We start from the raw sequence: 23,694 nt of genomic DNA, 5'->3' as shown, positions 1-23,694 counted from the left end.
TAATACAGAAATAAAAATTTAAGGGGCAGCACACACATTTTCAGAATATGTATTTCAGGCTCTCTAAATTCTCCAGTAGGTAGCATCACTCCAAGCAAATACCAATTTCTCTGTTCAACCATTACTCTTGATAATGTAATGAGTTACTCTCTCATCAGTGCTAAGTTTTGCATAACCATCCACACCCTCCTGTGGCCCAATATCTCACAAATAATCCCCTTCTTCATCCACCTGAACTCTGATAACTATAGCAGGAAATGGAAAATGAGGAAATCTGAGTGTCTGTGATCCCTGATTCCACCAGGGAAAAACATCTGACCTTGGAAATTCATTTAAGTCTCCTTATGCTATGGATTCCCTAAGCATTAAATGGAAAAGGCATTTATTTTCCACTGAGGGATGCTAATATTTAAATATTTCTTCAAAGATCCTCGGATAAAAAGAGCTATATATGTGCAAATTTTTATGCTTCTTTCTGCTTTCCTACAGCTTCAAGATATAATAATACACTGACACGCTGAAATTTCATTACAAAATAAAATTGTACTTGGAAATGTCAGGCCTGCACAGACCAATGATCCAGAAGTCGATAAAGGCAGTGTATCAGAAGAAGATGTAACCTAGCCTCTTCAGGTACTGAATACTGCAACGAAGAAGATAATTGCTTACCAGAACGAGCCATGACCATTTTCCCCATGTACCGAGAACTATAACAAGTATATAAATGATGTCAGAAGCGGTCCCTAAGGGGCGGTTTGGATACATCCACCTTGACTGGGAGTGCAGTGGTGGTGGGGATGAAGAATGCTCATCTGTGCAGGCATGAGCCATGCCATGCCACTGTATTTACAGGTTCACTATATTTAGTAGTAAAGAGACAGCCTATGAAACTCCCCTATGTCTTCAAATTTTTGTACTCAAGCTTACATGGGTAATGCTCTGAGGAGGATGACTTAACACCTTGAATAGCACCTGAGATCTTTAACAGCTGGAAGCATTTCTTAGGAAGATTACAGGAAGAAATTTTACTCCTTTGTTTTGCATGGAGACCCTGAACATTACAGAGCCAGAGATTTTTAGCAGAGCCAGCCTGGTCATGGCTGGAATATTAAAGTATTAAAGTATTCAGTAAATAATTGCCTATAATTCTAATTGTAATATATAAAGCATATACATGTTTCATTGAAATTAAATTTTTTGTTGATCCTGTGAACATTTGTATTATGTTATTGCTATGTCAGCACAAAATTCAGCCAAATCATTCCCAACATAGAACAGATTCAAAGAATTCAAGCCTTCTCTGTTCATGAAGTATGTGTGAGCAGACAGTGATTCCTCTGAATCTGCATAGTGTTACTTATTGACTACTTTTTCCCTCTACCTCATTCTATGGACTGAAGGCAAAGTCAATAGCCTGAATGAAGCATATTCGTATGACATAATGGTTCACGTTCATTATGGCAACCACACAAAAGAAATTCCATCACAGCAACTATAAAATTTTGCAAAATGCAATCATTAGAAACCGGGTTGAGAGAATAGGTTCAGAATGAAAAAGGATCATGAGATTAGCCCACATCTTCTCCTAAAAGCCAGACAACAGATATTACACTTTTTAGACGTTTGGTTGTTTTTTACATTTCACACACATCCTGATTTAGGAATCAATACTAGAGTGAAGCACAAATACTGCAAAGGCACAATACATACAAATAATTTAGTATTTCTGATCCTAGTAGAAACACAGTACCAGAAGCATCTCTGGAGATCTCACTTTTGTAGCCCAAGAGATCGATTAGTATTGGGATAAGCATCTAAGCTTTTGGGTACAAATAGGGGTCTTTTCACTGAAACATCATATGTTCTTGTTCATCCCCTTCAGTTTTCCCATCAGTGTTCAAGTTTACTTTTTTCGCTTTAAGAAAAGGCTTCTGTAACAGGAAGGATTGAGTTATGCTGTCCCTCTATAACAAATGAATCAACTCTTTCCTTATTTTCCTGCTAATGAAGTTCAGCCTATCTCACTAATGTTTTCTAAAAGAAACAAGAACAATTCAAATAAGAGCAACACGAAGTATTTTAATGCAGTTTCCAGAAAAGTGAGTAATCCTACATCGCCAAGGAAATGAATGCCTACGTAAGAAATGAAGTGGATTGCAAGCACAAGATGTTTTCCCTTCGCAGAAAACTAAATTAAAAGAAGGGTCCAGAGCTGAGAGAGACCTTCCCTTAGGACATGCTCCTCCTTCTCCAAACCCTTACCTTTGTGAGAAAACGTCTCGGTAGGGGCTGCCGTGCTGCAGTGCAATCCCATATCCTCTGTCCGCAACAGTGTTCCCGACCGTGTAAAAAGAGCAGTCTGCGTCGTTGATGGCCACGTACTCCAGTACTGCTGCGTCCCATACAAAGGCATAGTTCCCATATTTCACCTGCGGTAAACAGAGGAAAAGCTCAGACTACGGACTGTCAAGTCCAAAAGGAGGTCAGTGCACCTAAAAATGTGGCAGTTTCAGCACAGTCTGCTCTTTAAGGAAAGTGAAGTTTGGGTGTCCAACAGCTGTCAGCACAAAAAGTGCACTGGGACTGGTGCCATGCGGTGCTTTGACTGAGCACCTCAGCAGAAATGGAAGAAACGTGATCTGAAAACAACGTGCCACCAGTGAAACAGCGCCGTGCAGGAAACCTCTACTGTCCCTCTTCCGGGAACAAAGCAAACATCAGGCTCCCTCCATCAGTTCCACCCCAAGTCCCCCACTAAGTTTCTCTTTCAGCCGTAAAATCAGCCATTTAGAGGGAAGGTAGGTATTCATATTGGGAGAAGCGTGGGAGGGTAGGCATGGCTATCCAGATGGAAGACCACTGTTCAAGATGGCCCACATTTCAGTCATGCTTCAGGTTGCCGTAGATGTCATGAACACCCGTTTGTCTTTTGGACTCTGTGCATGATTGTGGGCTAAATCACACCAACTAGATTTTTGGGGATTATTTTTCTTGGCATGAACGGTTTTCACATATCTTCAAAGACTTTCGTACAGCAAGATCATGTAAGCCATTTTAAGAGTTTGACTAAGATAAATCCAAAACAACTCATTATATTGAAAAGCTTTTAAAGTAACATTTTACTATTCATTCACATTTGAAACAAATCCAGATTTTTTTTTCCATTTAAATATATGGGATGTATAAAACATTCCAGCATTTATTCAGAAGCAAGCTTTTAAAAACAGAAATTCAGTCTAAACAAATCCTTCCTTATTTCAGTGAATTTCTACTTTCCAGTCAAATCATGTTTTTCTGAAAAAAAAAATAATCTTTAGCTGCTCTACCAGATCTTCTACCAGTTTTCTGTTTCGTTGGTCTCTATGTCAGACCTGAAGAATCACATTGCTTTTTTCCTGACCCGCTGCTTGGCTTCACTCAGCGCTTTCCCTATGCCATATTAGCCAACTAAGCTGTAAAACTAGGCTGAACCCATTGACTTTGTACATCTAATGGGAATAAATATGTGACAGCTAAGTGAAAAGTAAACAAAACAAAAAAAGGCCATCTGGGGCCAGGCAACCCAGAGAGAATTCAAAACCAAGTCAGCATATCAAAATAAGCAATGTCAGTACATCATTTAGATTAGGCTTTGACAATGTAGATTATGTTTTTAAAGACTGTTTACATATAAAAGTTACTGAAGCAAGCCACACCGGCTGCTTGCTCACAAGATGTAGTGCACAAGGAACGACTGCATTTGGGACACATTCCTTTTCATGCATAATCAATCTGAATTAGGCACTGCAGGCCTGGAAAGGGAATATTTCCTATTTCCATTTGTAGCCATGGTACGTGGAGGATTTGTGCAGATTTTGGAGCAGAAAGGGAGCCATATTATCTGTGGACTCTGCATGATTGGCAGGATGAAGAAAATTCTTTTCAAAATATACACACACAGAAATGCAGGACTGGGTCAGTTTTAATCTTCAGGCTCTGAAAATGGTCAGGAATGGTTTTTTTTTTGCCTCCCAGTGGAGGTTAAGGTTTATCTAAACAGCCAGGGAATAAAGGATAGAGGTGAACTTGCTGTTAACAAACAATACAACCTATATGCTCGTCTTATAGGCACGGCAACTCACAGAACTCTTCCCAGCTTGGGTTATTCTGATCTTCCCACAGGCACCACTTGGCTAAAAAATAGATAGCATGACTGAGAAAAAAGCTCTTTCTAGGAGCATTTAAAAGGATAATGACTCAGCCTGAAAAAGAATCATGATGTGCAGACAGCAAGGGAGGAAAACAGGAGACAAAAGCAGAAGATCAGAAGGGGGAAAATGAGTCCTGAAGAGGATCAGATGGACTTTCCAAACAAAGGAATTAAGGAAAAGTGGGGTTCAAAAGAGGAGTAATTTTACATGCAGGGAGATAACCTTTGAGGTGATGGCAAGAGCAGAGGGTTATGTTTTGACACCCGCTTTTGTCCTAACCCACCCTTTTAACGTCTCCTAGTGCATTGAATTCACCTAAGTGCTTGTAAAGAGACTTATCAGCTGCTCAGCTGGTCAGGAAAAATTCTCTTGATTTGTCTGCCTTGCTGTAAAACAACTTACAGTGAGAATATATAAAAGTGGTAAAAGCACTTACTGTCAATAATATCTGTGATGAAGTGGTATATACAAGATCCTTGGAGCAGACCTGATAATATCACAGTTCAGGTTCCCACAAAGATACTGCTTTTCATAGATAAGATCACAGTGAGCCTCAGTTAAAGTGCATGGGGCAAGAAAGAGATTGAAGAGCCAGAAGGGATCATCCCAGCCATCTACCTTCAACACATGATTGCTCCATGCAGTAAAATACATCCTTTTTAGCATTTTTGCCCTATCCGTTTACAAATCTAGGGAATTCAAATCCATGGAGGAAATCCATGCTATTGTCATGTTTGCAATCACTCTCTTTATGGAACTACTCCTCAGTCTAACAGTTTTCATTGCTATTCAACGTATTTATTTTTACCACGTTTTTTTTTAAAACTAACTTTCTTATGTCATTCCTAGTTATTTTTCCTTTTGCAGTTCTAAATACTCTCACTTTGGGGCTGACACCTTTCAATTATTGATGAGCCTTTCTGTTACTTAGCTGGGCTGGATATAGCTTTCTTTAATCTTTTCTTGCAAATCTATCAGTTCAGTCCTCCCGTTAGCAGTGACACTACTTTTGAACTGTCTCCAATTCTTAATTTTTATATATGAGAAAAACACCTGTCTTGCTAAGAGAGAATCAGTTATCTGGCAGCTCAGGAGGCATATGATTCCCTTTTCAGCATACCCTTCTTCTGAGATTCATAGTCTAAACCGTCTGCCCATGGATCTTTCACACAGCTTAAGACTGGTTTTAGCCTAAAGATCTAGGAATAAAATTTTGTTACAGTATAGAATATCTGGAACACTGCTGATGTTTTAGATTTACACCTACAAATAAGGGGTAGCTATACTATGAAAAGGGGGAGATGATGCTCTGTGTGAAAGGAGAAGGGAATTTCAGAACAAAATGTCAATTAAAAACCTATATCCTCCTCTCTCTCCCTCTTACTATGAGAAGCACATATTTTGTAGCTTTCCAATAGCTATACTGAAGACTTCCACTCTGGGCTTCAAAATGAACAGCAAAAAATCCAACTCTGCATTATGAGAAAAAGTTAAGGAGCTTACAGTCAGTCAATTATGGGGGCTAAATGAAAGCAAAATCTCCCTGGAAAAAGAAACAGTTCTTTGTATTCTATATAACTCACTACTCGCAGAAGATCTGCATCCCTGATTCTACATTTCCACATCATTATATTGGCATTTTGTGTTGAGATAATAACATTTCAGGATGGTAGCAAATCTGAATGCTGTTCACACATGACCGCACAGCCCAGGATTGCCAGGGAAGCGTTTGTAGGAGGGCAGCGTATTATCATTCAGCAGCAAACCCAGCTTTCCTGTCTGCCAGTGCATGGAGAACTGACACTTCAGTCTCCTTCCCTGTGGCATCCCACCTGTCAGTATAGCAGAGGCTAAAAAGATTTTTGGAGTATCTGGTGACTATTGCCATAGGAAGAAAAAATTACAGGCAAAATTGAACCTGTTAGTTGTTCATCAGGGTATTTTGAACTCATGTGCTACACTGTTTGTTAAGTGAAACTGTGAGGCATGGTACCTGTCAGAAGTGCTTGACCCGACTTCACTGTTTTGTGAACAATTCCAAAGGAGTTATTATGAAAAAAGTTGTTACATGGAATAGGGGCCATCAGCACATAGATGGTAAAACTATTTCTATAAGGCTGTTATATTTCTATTTTCTATCACTGCACATTTACAAGATTTTTATTTGCTGAAGCCCTGCCTGTAGATATTAGCTAAAATTTATCTTTGATGACTCCACCAAAAACCAGTTGAGTTATACGAGGAAAGCATTTAAAGCCATTACACCATTGCATATGCACATATTTTATGCCAACACGGATGTGGATAGTATTTCTTCTTACAGCTAACCCATTATGCAGAGTAGGCTGAATAATGTATTTGTGTACAACTCCAGCATTCTAAAAACACATTTCTAGGTCTAGAAAATTATAAATTTCAGAAAAAAATAATTGTAAGTAAATAACAACCAACTACTGCCATTTTTCATACTTGAATTCTTGGACAATATCTTTTCTGTATTTTAAATTCCTCTTCAAAAGAAATACAAAGAATCCTCATAAAAGAAAAAATGTACACAATAGGCTGCAGGTTAAACAGAACGGGCACTTATTTTTCCTGCAGACCTCTTTTAAATATTTCATTATACATAAAATGTGTTACCTGTTACAAAAACAACACAACTTTTAAGGCCAGGGAGTTCAGTTAAATTTCAACTGATTAAAGTGATATTAATTTCCTGGAAGAAAATCTGAAAATTATTAGGTAGTGCTGATGAAGCATATTTTCTGAATACCCTGTACCTACACCCCGGTGGCACAATGGTGATGCTTTTTCTACTCATTTCCATTATGAGTCAGGCACCATCCTTCCCCTCCAACTGCTGTACAACTTTCCCTGCCTACGAAGTTGTCAGTTGTATATTAGCCAAGAACACCTGAACAGAAACAGACTCTTCCACAGCATAGCAGCAGCGACTCCAGCTCTGACCTAAACCCAGTCAAGGACACTGATTGATCACCTGCTCCATACAGTGCTTTGAGGGTCACGTTCTCCAATATGGACCATTCCACTGCACTGACTACAAAGGGGAAAAACATCATCCGATGCTGCTAGCCCTATGCCTATCAGTGTGGACCTAAGACTTCGGCATATATAAATATAAAAATTAATTTTTTGACATAATCTTTGCATATTCAGCAAGCATGCAGTAGCTGCAGCCTGCAGAGGGCTGTACTCCATTCTACAAAACAGCTTCACCAAGGCTGCTGTTACATGAGGAGTGAAGAAGAGGGAACAAAATTGAACAAACACTTGCAATTATATGAGTGAGAGCTAATATACATAATGTGGATATTGTACTCTGAAATGGGAAAAGGCAAAGATAAAATTTGTGGTGGTAGCTTAAATTTAGACTTTCGTGTTGTCAGATGTTGCCAAACAGCTTGATGGCATTCACAATGGAGTTTTTGTCAGCAGAAGGGAATGGAAACACATTGAACTCCATAATCCTCTTGCAAGAGGCCAACAAAGTTGCTGTTTATCAGACTGAAGCAGAAGTCAGATCTTCTGCCTTCAGAGAAATTCTCGTTTGCTAATTTGTTTTCCTCCAGGGACAAAGGTTTCAAGTCTTGGTTTTGTTCACAAAGGGCACAATTCTGGATAACTTCTATTTGGATCCCAGTGAAATAAAATCTCACATTTCATCTTTGTTGAATAAAACCCACTAGTTTACAGTTCTCTCAAAACTAAACTTTCTGTAGTTCTGAAGTACAATTTTGGAGCTTCTTGCCCTGCACTCCCTTGCAGGCCAGCATGTGTGGCTGATCTGCAGAACTTAACAGTGAAATGCAGTCATGCAATCAGGGAGGCAGAATACGAATCTGACCGACAGCTCTCTGTGGTGCAATACGGGAGTTGGATTCCTGTGGTGGTATTAAGAGTGCAGAATAAAAATGCCTATATACATAAAACTCTATTCAGTCATCAAGGCAAGCAGCTAATTAAATAATAATAATAATAATAACCCGTTAGAATGTCATTTTGCAGGGTCTATAGAGAGCTACTTAAATTCAAGGGGCACTATTTGACAAATATTGAAACTTATTCTTTGTACTTATTCAAACAGAGAAGTGTGGAATCATTTCTAAAAGCATTATTGAGCTAGTGCCCAGAAGTGAACAGGAGCAGGAAATGAAACACCGGGGAGTTTAGGGGAAGAAAGAAGAGGTTAGAAATCCCAGCCTCATCTCCTCTTCAGTATGAAGTTTATCTTTCATTACATTGTCATATCAGCTTCAATGGCATGTCTGTTTGCTCCAAATAAAACTTCACCAGGAAAAGCATTAATTCCTCATATGCAACCTGCCACCAACTTCTTGAGAAAAGCCTCATGATCACACTTCACTTGTTACACTGGGCAGACCTTGAATAATTCATCCAGAATTAGAAGGATTACTCAGGTGTGAGAGCTCTGTAATGAGAGGGCGCCTTTGTGTTAGAATTTTTCCAGTGCTCAGTGCATTCACATTTTGCCATTGTAATTAAACGCATCTTGTAAGTTACAAGAAAGAAAATAACAAGCAGAGCAAAACAGAGCGGAGGCCAATCAAAGATACAATTTCTGAGGGTGGTGGGAGAACGGAGACAGCTGCTTCTCCAGGTAATCACAGCAAAGCACTAAAAGGGCATCAGATCACACTAATCGCTGACACGCAGCTGAACCACAGGTTCATTACAGCTAACATTAATTTCAGATGGGAGAGAAACAGGAGAAAAAAACAACAGAAAAAAAATCTCAGCAAAGCAGACCTTTGAAAGGTAAGGAACCAATTTTTTTTTATGCCAGCTTCTCATTTATTTTATGACAACTAAGTGCTGCAGATAGTAATGGAGACTATTTTAAGTGTATCACCAGTGAAGGTCATATACAGAAATGATATGAAAGCACTTCAGGTTCCTCAAAAAACTTAGATCTGTGGTAGCCAAGTGGCAGTCTCAATAATGAGGCAAGTTTAAACAAAATATCACTAAAGTGACTCCCCACTTCTAATATATTTGTATTTTTGTGGCAGCTAATCCCCAATAAAAGAACATTTAAATGAGAAAATGTACACAGATCAATCCTCTTAATTTGGGTAAAAAGGTAAAATTCTGTGGATTAAAGTATCATGAAGAAGATAAAACCAGGTGAATTTAGAGAAGCAGCATCCCTCTTTAAATTAAATCGATCCAGCACGACATTAACTGAAGGGTGCTTGTCCTCATTCTTTAGAAGCAGAGTCAATCTAAATGCAATTCTTGGGCAGCATTCCTTATTCAAAGAAATACTTACTGAATACCAACTGCAAGGATAGAAAAATAATCAAAAGTCAAAAAACTACTCATCAAAACCATTCATCATCTGAAAAAGAACTTTCACCACAAGAAAATTCTTTGCAAAACTACCAATGTTACTGAAAAATCCTCCAGTAAAAGCTCATTTGAAACAATACAGTTTCATTTAGAAACCTTTTGAAGAAACTGACTTAATTTTCAGTTTTTTTATATTCCTTGTACAAGAGCTCTGACCACTTTACAGTGGTAATAGGATTCAGGATGTTCCACTACTCACGCAAAAGAATTTCACTATCTTCTTTTGAACCATTTTATCCTTCTCTCTTTGATAAGCATCTCCTGCCCAGGTTTGGATGGAGCCAGCTTGGCACTGCAAATCTAGACACAGAATCCTGAAGCTCCAAAGGAAATGCTTCTCAACCCCTCTTTTTCCCCCTCTGAAATTACATTGCACAACAGTTTATCATGTTTCCCCTCATTTTGGTACCCTGGAGGAGACAAGAAGCACTAACTGCTGGCAACCTGCACTGCACCTCACAAGCTTGGGCTGGGGCACGAAGGAGCAGGTTCGGACCATAAAGCTCAGTGCTTTCACATCAGTTTGCTTTCACACAGACTTTGGTAGTCTTGAAAGCTACTTCTTCCTCTGGCAAACCTGCACGAAACCATCAATCTTCTTCTCTAGCAGTGAATCTTCCCCTTAAGCGCAGTGGTTTATGTGGCTGCGGAAAGAAGCGGACTGAGATTTGTCCCAACCCCTTAAGGTTTCTACCTTTCAGCGATACCTGGCATCCCCTTTCCCTGAGAGCTCAATAAAGGCTACCCTGGGGTGTCTCTAAGTATTTCTTTCAGGCTGTAAGTTCAGGCTGCTGAACGGTGGCACAGACTGGTGCCACAGAGGGTTTCCAGCAAAGCACTCTGGAAAAGCTCCACAGAGAAGTTTCTGCCCTATGGTATTTCCAGCTAAAGCAACAGTTTTAAGCCCGATCAGGTCTCCTGCAGGCAGGTCAGTTCCTTCTGACCACGCAGCCTAGATGGCGGGTGCTGCACAAATAAATGTTCCTGTATCCCCAGGTCAGTGCATTGTTAAGAGCATTGTTATTCCTCTAACGTGTGGGTTCCTAATGCCACCACACCGCCCCTTGTCACCAGCTTGTCAGGTCTTTGGAGACCCTGCTGCTGAATGCATTTTAATTCTCGCAAGAAGGTACTTCAAACCCACAGGAAAGGAAAACATTACAGATCTGAGCTAAGAAGGTTTTCTCTGTCTTTTGTAGTTTAGGACTCATGGAAAACATTAGGAGCTGTGGGAGGAAGACGACCAGTGCAGTGGCATTTTTTACTCAGTTCAGACTGCCTGCTTGCTGTCACCATGCAGACAACTAAGAAGATGACACAACCTAACAAGTTGTCACATATTGTCTCCGTAGTCTTAAAAGCTAGCTCCTCTCTGCTGCTGCCCACCCTGCAGCAAGCTGCTAGGGAGGGCAGGGTGCCAGGGTGAAAAATACAGACAGCACATCTCCTGCAATCCAAAACTCAGCATTTCACGGTCACCAACTAGGAAGTCAAACCCCTCACGTAAAACAGTTAATACAAAGAATATGGTTACAGTCATTTAAAATGCACAACTAAGCCTCTGCCAGGCAGAGCAAGTCCAGGTAAAGGAGCAGGCACCCAGGTTCTTTATGTACAAACGTGAATGAAGATGTAAACAGTGTCCAGAAGGAGTTTCAAGTTCAGACAGCACCTAAACCAGTGTAACTTATGCATCTGAGCACTCTTCACATTCAACTAAGGTTTTTATATGTTTATTGCAATTCCAATTTCAGGTGATAGTTGGGCTTTTGCATCCTTACAGAGTGAAATACTTACAGCCTTTGCCTTAAAGTGTACACAACATAGTTTGTCTCTGGCTACAACCTGTGCAGGCATTTCCACTTATCCAAGTCTATAACATTCATTTTGCACACCTTTGTAAATAACGAATGAAATGCAAGTCACAGACTCCCATTATATTTGTTTCTAATTCATCCTGACCTGCCCACGCAATAGCTCACGTGCCAGAAATGAGTTTACAGTTGGCAGAACTAGGAAACAGCAGCCAAACACCAACTAAAAAAAAAAAAATGTTGTAAAACAATCATTCAATTCCTTATCGTGTTGGAGGATTCATTCAGGACTGATATTTTTCATGAAAAATTTCTAATCCCTTCTTTCTCCTGAAACATAAATCAACTGAAATTCCTGGGCAGTACACTTGACACAAACTCAGAGAGATAATGTTAAACACAGAGCTTTTGCTTGATGAAAGCGATAAATGGAGTTGGACAGAAACTAGTTATTTTTCTGCACAAGGAGTTTCAAGATTTTGAATTAAGGAAAAGCATTGCAAAAATCCAAACTGGAGAATATCTTCTTTGAAAAAGTTGACTTCAACCTGAATTATTTTCCCTGCAATGGATTAACATTTCAAAAGGAAAAACCATTTTGGTCAAAACTTAATAGTTCAATATGGAAATATCCTGTGATGACATGTTGACAATTTTAGAGCTTTTAAAGATAAACAATGTTTTATAAAAATACCTCCTTCCTTACACAGTTTGAGTTTGGAATATTACTGTAATATTGCAGTGGCTAAATGCCTAATGACAACTCACTCTGGTTTACTTGATCTATGTTTGTAGGCATCTTAAAAAAATCTAAACACATATAAATACGATCATTAATACAATAAACAACTGTATTTCCTTCTTCACTGTAGATTTCCCATAAGTCTGCTAAATCACGGAAACTTATGTCTCCTTGCGTTTTGCCTGAGCCTCTCGGATTCAAACTTGGACAAAATATGCTGTGAAATCTTATTATATCATAAATGAGAAGAATAGTTCTTTGGTAAATGTACAATGCAATTAGTCAGCCAGTCTTATTCATTTTCTTAATTTGAGTTTGATGTGTATACCCTGTGTCACTGGTGTTCTTTTGAAAAATATAATACAATTGGGTTAAATTCAAGTACTACTTCTAGTCCTAACACATTAATAAAAATGCTAAGACGTCTTTGAGATGAGTAATGAGAACAGTGGAGTTAAAATATTTATGGAATGGAAAAAATGATGGCACAGGGTTTTTTCAATTTTAATCGTGATAATACAATGCAATCAGCTGATTTGCCTTGTTAAAATGAAGTAGCATTTCACCTAGAATTAGGAACATCAGTTGCGATTTTCATAGTTACACAATGCACTTGTAAATCAGGTATTTATGCATGCAGCATGGACAGCTAGGTGCCCAGCTAATCATGTATACCAGTAAATATCTTACTCGAGCGAATGAAATGATTTCATTATTTAGCACCAAACAACAGGAAAGGAAAAAGAAAACCACAAGCAATAGCATCATAAAATCATCAACTTGACATTCTAGCACTTCATCCAATGTGTGGCAGGTATCACCTAGCATCTGTGTGGGGATGGCTTGAAAAATGCCACTACCTTGTTAGGAAATGTAATCTCATTCAGTGTTGTCTTATTTATTTTACTGAAAAACAAATTGGACCTTAACTATAAGAAGAATGAATATCTAAACTGATGGTTAATTGTTAGTTACATTTATATCATAACCTAACTTAAAAATAACTTCTCTTTTACAGAACTATGCCATGAAAGGAATATTACATTGAACACATATATACTAAATGTGAGGAAGAACTGCAGTTTTTCTCTGGCTTTGGAAGAATTAGAGAGAAGCCACAGTACTTCACTGCACCTGGGAACACGTGAGCTGCCAGCACAGTGGCGAGGGTGGAGAAAAAGCCTTAACTGGGTGCCAAACCAAAAAAAAAAATTTTACTTGCCCAGGTCTATTTTATTGGCATGTTCCTCATTCCTTCAGTATGGATTTTAAAATGGAAAACAATAAACACAATTTCTTCTTCACTTGTTTAGGAAGATATTAAAGGATGCTACACAGCTTCTCACAAACTGGCGATATATGCCTAACCAAGTTTTCAGGAAAAGCAGCTGCGTGCGTGCATCTGTACGCACAACTCGCACAAACAGCTTTGCAGCTGCGCAGTGCTTGGGTGTAGACGCACCTCCTTTCTGTGTTCAGTTATATTAAAACATCATACGCATACCATACTGCACACACGTGGGTTCTTCTTCTGAAGATATGATCCCTTCAGTCACAAATGGAAAGCATAATTCCTACTGATGGACACCTACATCAAGTCCAATGTAGTATCTTTGTTGCTATATCATTCATGTCATATTTTAGAAAAAGTTTAATTCACAAGATGTATACAAGAAAGCAGAGGAAATACAATGCCAGGAAAATATACCCTCCTTTATCTTATGTATGACATATCTATGAAAAGCATATTTTATTGTAGCTGAAGAAGGTAAAACCACAATAATATTTTTCTTGTCTTTTTTGAGTTCTTTTTAGCTGTGTTTATTCTTTTTGTCATGTTTCAAATTATTTAGAGCCCAATAATGCAAGTTCAATGGGAATCTAAGGCCTAGTACAGGCATCTACATTTGGCAGCTATTGAATAAGTAATACTCAGTTCAATGGACTTACTCTGTACCTACATGGGGCACACACTCCGTGCAGTACCTAGGCCTAGCAATGTTTGAGCTGAATGAACCAAGAGATAAAACACAGACCTGTAAGGGCATAAAATATGGCAAGAGCATAATAAAAATAAAATTCTACAGATTGAGTATGATATGATAAAGATTAAATCAAAACTGCAGTTGCATAACGTACATAAAATTTGTCATGGGGTGTTAGAAACACCTCATAGCTTACAGAGTAGTAATTTAATAGAGTAGTAATAACTAAAACATACTGAAAGCCGTATAGAATGTGTGCAGTATAAATCATGAAACGACACAATATAATTTGACACAGGATCTGTCAAAAAGTGTGTCATGTAAAACTCTATGGGGACTGAAGAAACTCCACCAGGCCTAGGACTACTGTTAGAAAGAAATGCAAAACAAACCTTCTGCAAGTTTCTCTGTTATTTGTAATTTGTCTTCGTTCAGCTAGGAATGGATCTGGATGTTATATAATGTTATGTAAAGTAATTCTTGCTCTTATGAGATTTTCCCTCCACGTTACTTGGTTCATGAGGTCTGGAACAGTCAAGTCAGCTTCCAAATTGGTGGATGCAAATACAAACAGGGCCAAGGTCTACCACTGACTGTTTTCAATGGATGACAAATTTGACCTAATGATTTCTCATGTTGGATGTAGGGAGCAATTAACTCTGAAGATATGAGAAAGGGTGTTGTAGAAAGACAGGACAAAGCTTTGGTGGGATGTTCTAGGAAGGTGGAGAAACGGGTGGAGAAGCCAGTTGATGAGAGGCTGAATTGGGAGATTCAAGATTTTGAAAAGCTAATGTTAGTTTAGGAGTGGAGACGTACAGCAAGAAGGGCAGTAAAATCCATCAGATGCAAAGAATTTATGTGATCCTGAGTTACATGCTTGGCTGATGTTTCCACTCCTTTCCACTAAACTTCATTTTAATTTTGCAAAACCAATATCATGTCTGATAATGTGGGGAGACTCTCAACACCACAGCATGAGAGAACGTATTCAGAAGTACAATCCTCTAAATCAAGATCTTTATTGGTATCTATGGAAAGACAAAATAATACCCCAAGTATTTTCCACAACTGTTGTCATTCCCAAACATATGTTTTATGTCATTATTTTAGCCAGAATTTTGGTATGAGCTCTTTTGATTTACTTTTGAGTTTGTCTCCTTTGATCCTCTTCCATGATCTCATATCATGTTTCATTTTTTGTTGTTCTGTTCTCTTTGTTGTGTTCCATCTGCCGCTCACTTTGTTAAATCCAAAATGGTTTAATGATCAAGCTAATGAAGAATAAGATACTGTTTAAAGAAAACCATCTCCTTCATTTAGCTTTCAGCACAACTATAGCATAAGCAAAGATGTTCAATTTAATAATAGCATCATCTGATGGACTGAAAGCGTTTTGCAAACATTGATTAACTGATACTCACATTCTCCTTTTGTGAGAAATTGTGTGTTGAAAAATTGTGAGAAAAACACCTTTGCTATTTACACCTGCCCGATCTGCACCTACATTAGTGTGTGTTGTCTCCAGACTATGCTGTGAATTGCAACATTTGGGACTCCAAGAGAGATTCGTATAACAACTTGTGTGTAAAGACAACACCTGAGCAAAATTTTAGCCCTTGAGGCCAAAATTTTGATTCTGAAGATACTGCTGCTTATAAGCACCTGATTTTTTTCATGCCAAATTCTGCCTTTGAGCAAGCAGTAGCTGTGTGCCTCTCCTCTGTAAGGGATGAGCAGACTGGTGTCCTCTCTCATACCAATGCTTAGTGAAGACCCATGAATGAGATGACATTGAGAGGCCCAGTCCAGCAGCCTCCCCAGTGCATACTTGAAGTGTCACATAAAACACAACCACGCTCAGAACTCCTGCATGCGTGAAACAAAATTTAGAGGTTTTAAAATTTGAATTTGTTGTCTTCTTCTGACCACTTGCAGTGTAGGAACCTAGCCCATACCACTTCTCCATGCTGCAGGACACAGATTATTTTTTTCAGTGTCTCACAGAGGTCACAAATTCAGACTGTTTTGGACCAAAGTATGTTGCAATACCTTGGATCAATCACAAGAAAGATGTCCTGGCCATCCATCTCTTATACAAAGGAATACTCAGGAATTGCAGCCAGTGCTTAGCGGAAGATTTTGAGGTTTCCTGGGAATTTGTATCCTGGTTAGGGTCAAGACTCACTAATGGCAAGGTGCCATGTTCTAGATTTGTTTACTCACAGGTTGAGAATTCTTGCTAGAAAGGTATTTGTGCTGGTTTTGGCTGGGATAGAGTTAATTTTCTTCACAGTAGCTAGTATGGGGCTATGTTTTGGATTTGTGCTGGAAACAGTGTTGATAACACAGGGATGTTTTAGTTACTGCTGAGCAGTGCCTACGCAGAGTCAAGGCCTTTTCTGCTTCTCACCCCACCCCACCAGCGAGGAGGCTGGGGGTGCACAAGAAGTTGGGAGGGGACACAGCCGGGACAGCTGACCCCAACTGACCAAAGGGGTCATACCATACCATATGGCATCATGCTCAGCATATAAAGCTGGGGGAAGAAGAAGGAAGGGGGGACGTTCGGAGTGATGGCGTTTGTCTTCCCAAGTCACTGTTACGCGTGATGGAGCCCTGCTTTCCTGGAGATGGCTGAACACCTGCCTGCTGGTGGGAAGTAGTGAATGAATTCCTTGTTTTGCTTTGTTTGCGTGCATGGCTTTTGCTTTACCCATTAAACTGTCTTTATCTCAACCCACGAGTTTTCTCACTTTTACTCTTCTGATTCTCTCCCCCATCCCACCGGGGAGGAGTGAGCGAGTGGCTGGGCGGTGCTTAGTTGCCATCTGGGGTTAAACCACGGCAGTATTACAAGGAAATCCCAACCCGAGGTCAGAGCGATAAAACAACCAAAGCTTCTGCTCTTTGATTGAAGTTATGGCCAGCTTGGTACTTACAGACTTGTATAATACAGCTGCTTATCTACTGGCTTTTCATTACAGATGCATTGTATTTTCCACCCATCTTGATACAGTCCCTGGTATTTATATTCCTCCCTCTGTTACATTCAGCAGGGAATGGGGTCTGTTTTATTTGATTAACTAGGCATTCTGCAAAGAGCCACAAACACCGATCAACCCCCGTGCAGTGGAAAAGCTTTAGAGCTGGGAGTGGTAAACAACGCTCTCCTGCCATTGTAATCCCAGCGAGGGAGTTGCGCAGTCTATCTAGATCAGGTATTTTATGCAGACTGATAGAAGACTGAAATGTGATTACAGCCTGGTTAAAATGCTTCTTAAAATACTCCACATGGCACTTTAATCCTCTCCTCCCATAGCTTGGCTATTAAAAAGAAACTGATTTATTGTAGTCACATTTTCAAACCGGACAACTCTGCCACCTAATTCAAATACAGAGAGACATAAACTGCTTGCTCGCAATTTAACTAAAGAGAATAAAATGTTGGAAAAACCACACTCATCATTACTCTTCAGCCTAAGGAAAGATTCTGCTTATTTAACAGAAGAATTTTAGCTTTATTTTCAGTTGACACACTTTAAGAAAGCCAGCTTACCTACCTGGCCTACCTTCCTCAATGACGTGCTGTTACTTCTAAATTTTTAACTTGGTGGCTGGAAAGTTCACTCCATCTACATTTCTTTCCAAGAAAAGCACTCAGGAAACACCTTCTCAGTTGCTTGAATCAGGTCAGAAAAAGACAGTAGGGGGAGGCATCATAATATATGGTATAGAAAAAACACATTATTTTGTTTGGCTTTCTCAGGATTTTGTTGCATATGAAAGGTGCCAGGTTAATGCCAGAGAATGAAAGGTCTTTTACCATTTTCATTTGTCGCTGCCTATGCACCACGGACACATGCCGTGTCTTGCAGGTTGGAGTAACAGGAGAGAGAAACTGTTTTTCTACAACCATCTGATCCATCAAAAAGCAGCCAGCAGCAAAAGTCTGCCCAGTTTCCAGTCTCCCAGACCAGATGTTTTAAGATAGACCTTAAGAGATCTCTCTACAACCTGTACTTGCATTTAAATGTGCACAGGTATTTAGAAGCACAGACCTGGAGTTTTTAAACATAAACGCCATTTTGGGGATGCGTAGGTAAAATTTTGGGTTCCTTTTTTGTATTTGAAAAATTAGCCTTTTCTGTCCTTATTTCTCTAGATGATATCTTAAATCACACTGGACTTTCTTCTCCCTCCTGTTTTGAGACTAGGATGACTTTAAGGGCAATCATCTCTTTTAGTTAAAGGTTCTGATACTTAGATATTTGATACTCATATACGTTAGAGACTAGAAAGGTTGATTTTCCTAAGTATTCTGCCAGTGCTTTTTAGTTTACAATTTAATTTTCCTGCACCATCCTTATTATTCACTAGCATTTCATTGCCTACCAATAATGTATTGATTATTTCAGGATGATAGTCTAAAAATTTGCTATCAGAGCAGCTGCAGGTTCTCCTTGAGCTATCCTCTTTTGCTTTCCTATTACTTACAGCTATAAGAGTATTAGAATTAAAAACTTTGGAATGATTTCATGAGGGACTATTAAATGTCTTACAGTGGAGTCTTACTACAGATCTACTCACTGCAATTGCATTTCCTGGTGTCTGGAATAGACTTTTTGTTTGTTTGTTTAGTGTCCTGGTTTTGGCTGGGATGGAGTTGATTTTCTTCCTATTAACTGGTATAGTGCTGTGTTTTGGATGTAGTGTGAGAATAATGTTGATGACACGCTGATGTTTTGGTTGTTGCTAGGTATTGTTTACGCTAGTCAAGGACTTTTCATCTTCCCATGTCCTGCCAGATGTGCAGGGGGCTGGGAGGGAGTGTGGCCAGGGCGGCTGGCCCAGCTGGCCAATAGGCTATTCCATACCATATGACGTCATGCTCAGCATATAAGGCTGGGTGAAGAAGAAGGAGGGGGGGCGTTCGGAGTGATGGCGTGTGTATTCCCAAGTAACCGTTACGTGTGATGGAGCCCTGCTTTCCTGGAGATGGCTGAACACCTGCCTGCCGATGGGAAGTGGTGAATGAATTCCTTGCTTTGCTTTGCTTGTGTGCGCGGCTTTTGCTTTCCCTATTAAACTGTCTTTATCTCAACCCACGAGTCTTTCTCACTTTTACCCTTCTGATTCTCTCCCCCATCCCACCCGGCAGGGGGGGTGAGCGAGCGGCTGCGTGGTATTTGGCTGCTGCCAGGTTAAACCACGACAGTCCTTTTTGGCGCCCAACGTGGGGCTCGAAGGGTTCGAGATAACGACAGGTTTGATTGGAATGTGCTAGATGATTGAATTTATAGCTGTTACTGCTGTTTAGCTATTAATTCGCAGGCTCTTGTGCTTGCCATGGGGCTTGCTTGCCTTAATGTGTATTAGAGTCTTGTGCTCGTTAGTGGCTGCTTTTTTGCTCTCGCTGCTTGCTGTACTGCTGCACTGCTGATCGTCTTACTGTGCTGTGCCTGGGAACATTCTGATAACAGCAACGGGGATGCGCCTGGGCTGGCAGATGGCCAGGGCATCGCTGCTGTTTCTGTGCTGCTGTGCTGGACAGGCTGGAACTCCAGTGTGAGCTCAAGTCGAAGGGACTGTGACCTGTGGCTGAGTCCATGCGGGACAGGACACCCCGAGGCGTCTGTGACCGAGGATAAGCCCATGCCCAAGCAGGTACATCTTGAAGCGTCTGTGGCCGTGATTAGGTCCGTGCCGCAGCAGGTATACCTCTGAAGGGATTGTGGCCTAAGGATAAGTCCGCGCTGGAGAAGGTACACCTCGAAGCATCTGTGGCTGTTGATAAGTCCATGCTGCAGCAGGTACACCTTGAAGTGTCAGTGGCTGTGCATGAGGCCATGCTGGAGCACCTCAAAGCGTGTGGCCGTGGATAAGCCCATGACAGGGGAGGTACACCCCTGGAGAGGTTGCAGCCATGGGTAAGGCCATGTTAGAGCAGGTTTACTTCTGAAGGGACTGTGGCCCATGGAGAAGGCCACACTGGAACTGGTGCACCTCGAAGCGACTGTGGCTGTGGACAAGCCTGTGCCGCAGCAGGTATACCTCTGGAGAGACTGTGGCTCATAGGTAAGGCTCCACTTGGAGCAGGTACACCCTAAGGGACTGCAGTCTGTGGATAAATCCAAGCCGGAGCAGGGGCAAGGGGAGGAGTTCATTGCAATGTTAAACCCTATGATCTGGCCCAAAGGGACCAGGGGTGGAGATTGTAATGGATATACCTTTAAATTGTTGTAACCCATGATTTGAGTTGCGTGTTATAGGAATTACTATAGCAGGAACCACCTGAACCAACGGAGGACAAACTTTACAAGAAGCAGCGCAAGTGCAGCAGTGACCCGACCTGAGCTGGCTTTGGTGCCCAGTAACTCCATGCAACACACCACCTCTGCTGACCTGAGTGACCACCATAACAGATGGAGCCCGAAGTCATGGACTAAATGAACGCAGTGGACATTTTGTGGACATTTATGGATATTTTATGAACATTTTACAGGGGTGGTCCATAGACTAAGGGAATGATATCTGTGTATTATATCAAAGGATGGGAAGGGGGATGGTGGGTAATGAGAATGTATTGGATAGTGTGGGACCTGAGCATGATGTAAATGGTATGGAATAAGGGGTGGATACTGTCCTGGTTTTGGCTGGGATGGAGTTGATTTTCTTCCTATTAACTGGTATAGTGCTGTGTTTTGGATGTAGTGTGAGAATAATGTTGATGACACGCTGATGTTTTGGTTGTTGCTAGGTATTGTTTACGCTAGTCAAGGACTTTTCATCTTCCCATGTCCTGCCAGATGTGCAGGGGGCTGGGAGGGAGCGTGGCCAGGGCGGCTGGCCCAGCTGGCCAATAGGCTATTCCATACCATATGACGTCATGCTCAGCATATAAGGCTGGGTGAAGAAGAAGGAGGGGGGGCGTTCGGAGTGATGGCGTGTGTCTTCCCAAGTAACCGTTACGCGTGATGGAGCTCTGCTTTCCTGGCGATGGCTGAACACCTGCCTGCCGATGGGAAGTGGTGAATGAATTCCTTGCTTTGCTTTGCTTGTGTGCGCGGCTTTTGCTTTCCCTATTAAACTGTCTTTATCTCAACCCACGAGTCTTTCTCACTTTTACCCTTCTGATTCTCTCCCCCATCCCACCCGGCAGGGGGGGTGAGCGAGCGGCTGCGTGGTATTTGGCTGCTGCCAGGTTAAACCACGACATTTAGTTACAAGTTATTTAACACAAATTATATTAATCTGTCAAACTGCTTTATGAACGATTGGTACAGCAGCTCCAAATCTGTTACCTCTTACACCTCTCTCACCATTTTAGACTTGCAGCCTCATAGTCCAATGTTTTAGAGCTGGAATATACAGCACATTTTATACATCCCTTTCTCATTACTTCTATTCATGTCTTTTTTCTGTCACATATATCCTTTAAACAGCCTTGCATTCAATCCCATCATTTGCATTTGTTAATGCATCACAACGTATTTGGGTATTATTAAAATATGTTAATACACAAAATGATAGCTGGAAGCATTTAAGCAAGAAAGTGAATACATTACCAAGTTCCATGCCTGAAGCAAGAGTGTGCTTTCCTGTCTCCATCTATTGATCATTAAACAGAGTCTGCATTTCCCCTGATCTGTGTGTGATACGTCCCCAGTGCAGCCCACCACACTGTGAGCCTGTGACTGGGCTTCAAAGTGACAGTCAGAGTTTTGGAAAGCTTCAACTGATTGCGAATTGAAAGTTGCAGAATTCATTGCACAGATAAACAGTGAGACAATGTAAGCTGATGGAGATAGCAAAGGATATGCGTGACCACGTAGAGAGGTGAAGGGTGGAAAGAAGAAAAGCTTAGGGAGCTGGGAAAAAGTTGGAGTAGCTGGTATCCAAACAGAAGAGACAGAGGGTCAAAAAACAGAAAAATGAAAAAGTAAGAAGGAGGGAACAAAGTGAAGCGAGAATTCAGAAGGAAAAGAATAAGCCGAGGTTGCTAGAGCTGCATAGGAGTCTGTGTAGTGCCCAGAGACCTCGGTATGGTGGTGTTATTCATCTTCATGAACCTGGAAATGTTACAGAACCTCTGTAGGAAAAGCATTAAGTTAATGGAGGTAAAATGGAGAAATAAGAGCTCACAGGACCAGAATAATAGATGCCGAATACCCTTCATGTCCCCTGTAGCCAAAGAGTGCTCCAAATGCCAAACTACTCTTCTCCGTCAGACACTTTAGAGAGTTTTTCTTTCTTTGGATAACGAGAATCCAAAATGAGGAATCAGAGCACAGACACATCTGTCTGCCGTGGAAAGGGATGTGAGCCACAGAGAGGGTTCGGCAAGGGAGCTGTGGCTTTACTACTGACTTTGCATGAGGGAGTTAAAAAAAGCAGGGGAAGGGCAGGCAGAACCAACAAAGGAGGAGACATAATCCAAATTTCTATTTCTCCCTGAGGCAGCAATTTTTGACAGACCTTTTCCACTGATGGTTTTGAAAAAGGGGTATAGAACTAGATCTGGGCACAAAAGAAAATGTGTGGTTGTTAAACTGCACAAATTCAAATCTTTTCATCACCCTCCCATAGGAAAACGGCTACAAGAACTGACCTGAAAAAGTAACAAAAAATACTTCAAGGAGGACATTTTACTCACCCAAAGCTTTGCTTCCCCATAGGTTGCACAGAAATGGCCCACATCTGATGCGGCCAGACTAGGAAAGCATATTCGTAGGAGTTTGTAACTTCCATCAGGAGTCTCTCTTGTTTAATAAAGAGCAATCTCAGAGGCCTAAAGGATTACAGGACTTGTTATGTGATATTCATTCCAATTCCTGCTAAATCAAAATAAATGATGGCTTGCCAAAGTGGAACGACATGCAAGCAGCGCACCCAGTTTGTGAAGACATCAGGTGCTAATAGAGCAGAGCAGCGAGTGCTGAGCTCAAAGTAACCCTGCAGTAATAAAACCTGAGATATACGTGCTACTCAAAAATACGAAGAAGGGTATACCCCTCCACAAGCTGCTGACACACAAGGGGAGGTTCACTGCTCTGCTAGCATCCCAGCACAGCTTGCTCATCCCTCTACAGTTTTTGGTCATTTAAAGCTGTTGGACATACTCTTTTTTGGTGAGACAATGCCATAGGTGGAAGAGCCTAGGAAAGTAGCACATACAATTTTAACAATTGCATGAGAAGCAGATTTATGGGTTGGAAAAAGTAGCAAAAGTTTATTATCTAGCAAAAGATTCCCTGTATTGCTTTTTCATTATATATACCCCACATGCTTTCACTGTAAGATGCCACATCAGGACTAACGTCACTCTAGCAGCAGTGCAGAGATGACAACAGACACCGTACAAAATTGCACTCTCAGTACCTTTCTGCCCCAAAGAGTCTTCCTCTCCCAAACCCTTCCTGGCCCCTGCAGCTGATAAACAGAAGGGAGAACATCATCTTGTTTTGGTTTTAAGTGAGAGAGTAACATGCAGCAGAACTTCCGTTTTGCTTCAAATATATCCGTAAAGACATCTCCTGTTTTGTACTCTTTACTAAAGCCTGTATTTCACT

At 40.7% G+C, this 23,694-nt stretch overlaps 1 protein-coding gene across 2 annotated transcripts in view; it reads right to left on the bottom strand.

The window, feature by feature from the left end:
• The window catches only part of GRID2 (glutamate ionotropic receptor delta type subunit 2), a 745,311-nt gene that overhangs the window by 67,956 nt on the left and 653,661 nt on the right, over window positions 1-23,694 (bottom strand). For both annotated transcript variants that reach the window (XM_075149577.1, XM_075149578.1), the window contains one exon: window positions 2,263-2,429. In XM_075149577.1, the coding sequence (XP_075005678.1) occupies window positions 2,263-2,429 (167 nt within the window). The remainder of the gene's footprint in view (window positions 1-2,262; window positions 2,430-23,694) is intronic.

This window comes from Calonectris borealis, chromosome 4 (assembly GCF_964195595.1).
Source record: "Calonectris borealis chromosome 4, bCalBor7.hap1.2, whole genome shotgun sequence".
NCBI lineage: Eukaryota > Metazoa > Chordata > Aves > Procellariiformes > Procellariidae > Calonectris > Calonectris borealis.
The sequence above is the reverse complement of the archived record's forward strand: the minus strand, read 5'-3'. Positions and strand labels throughout refer to the sequence as shown.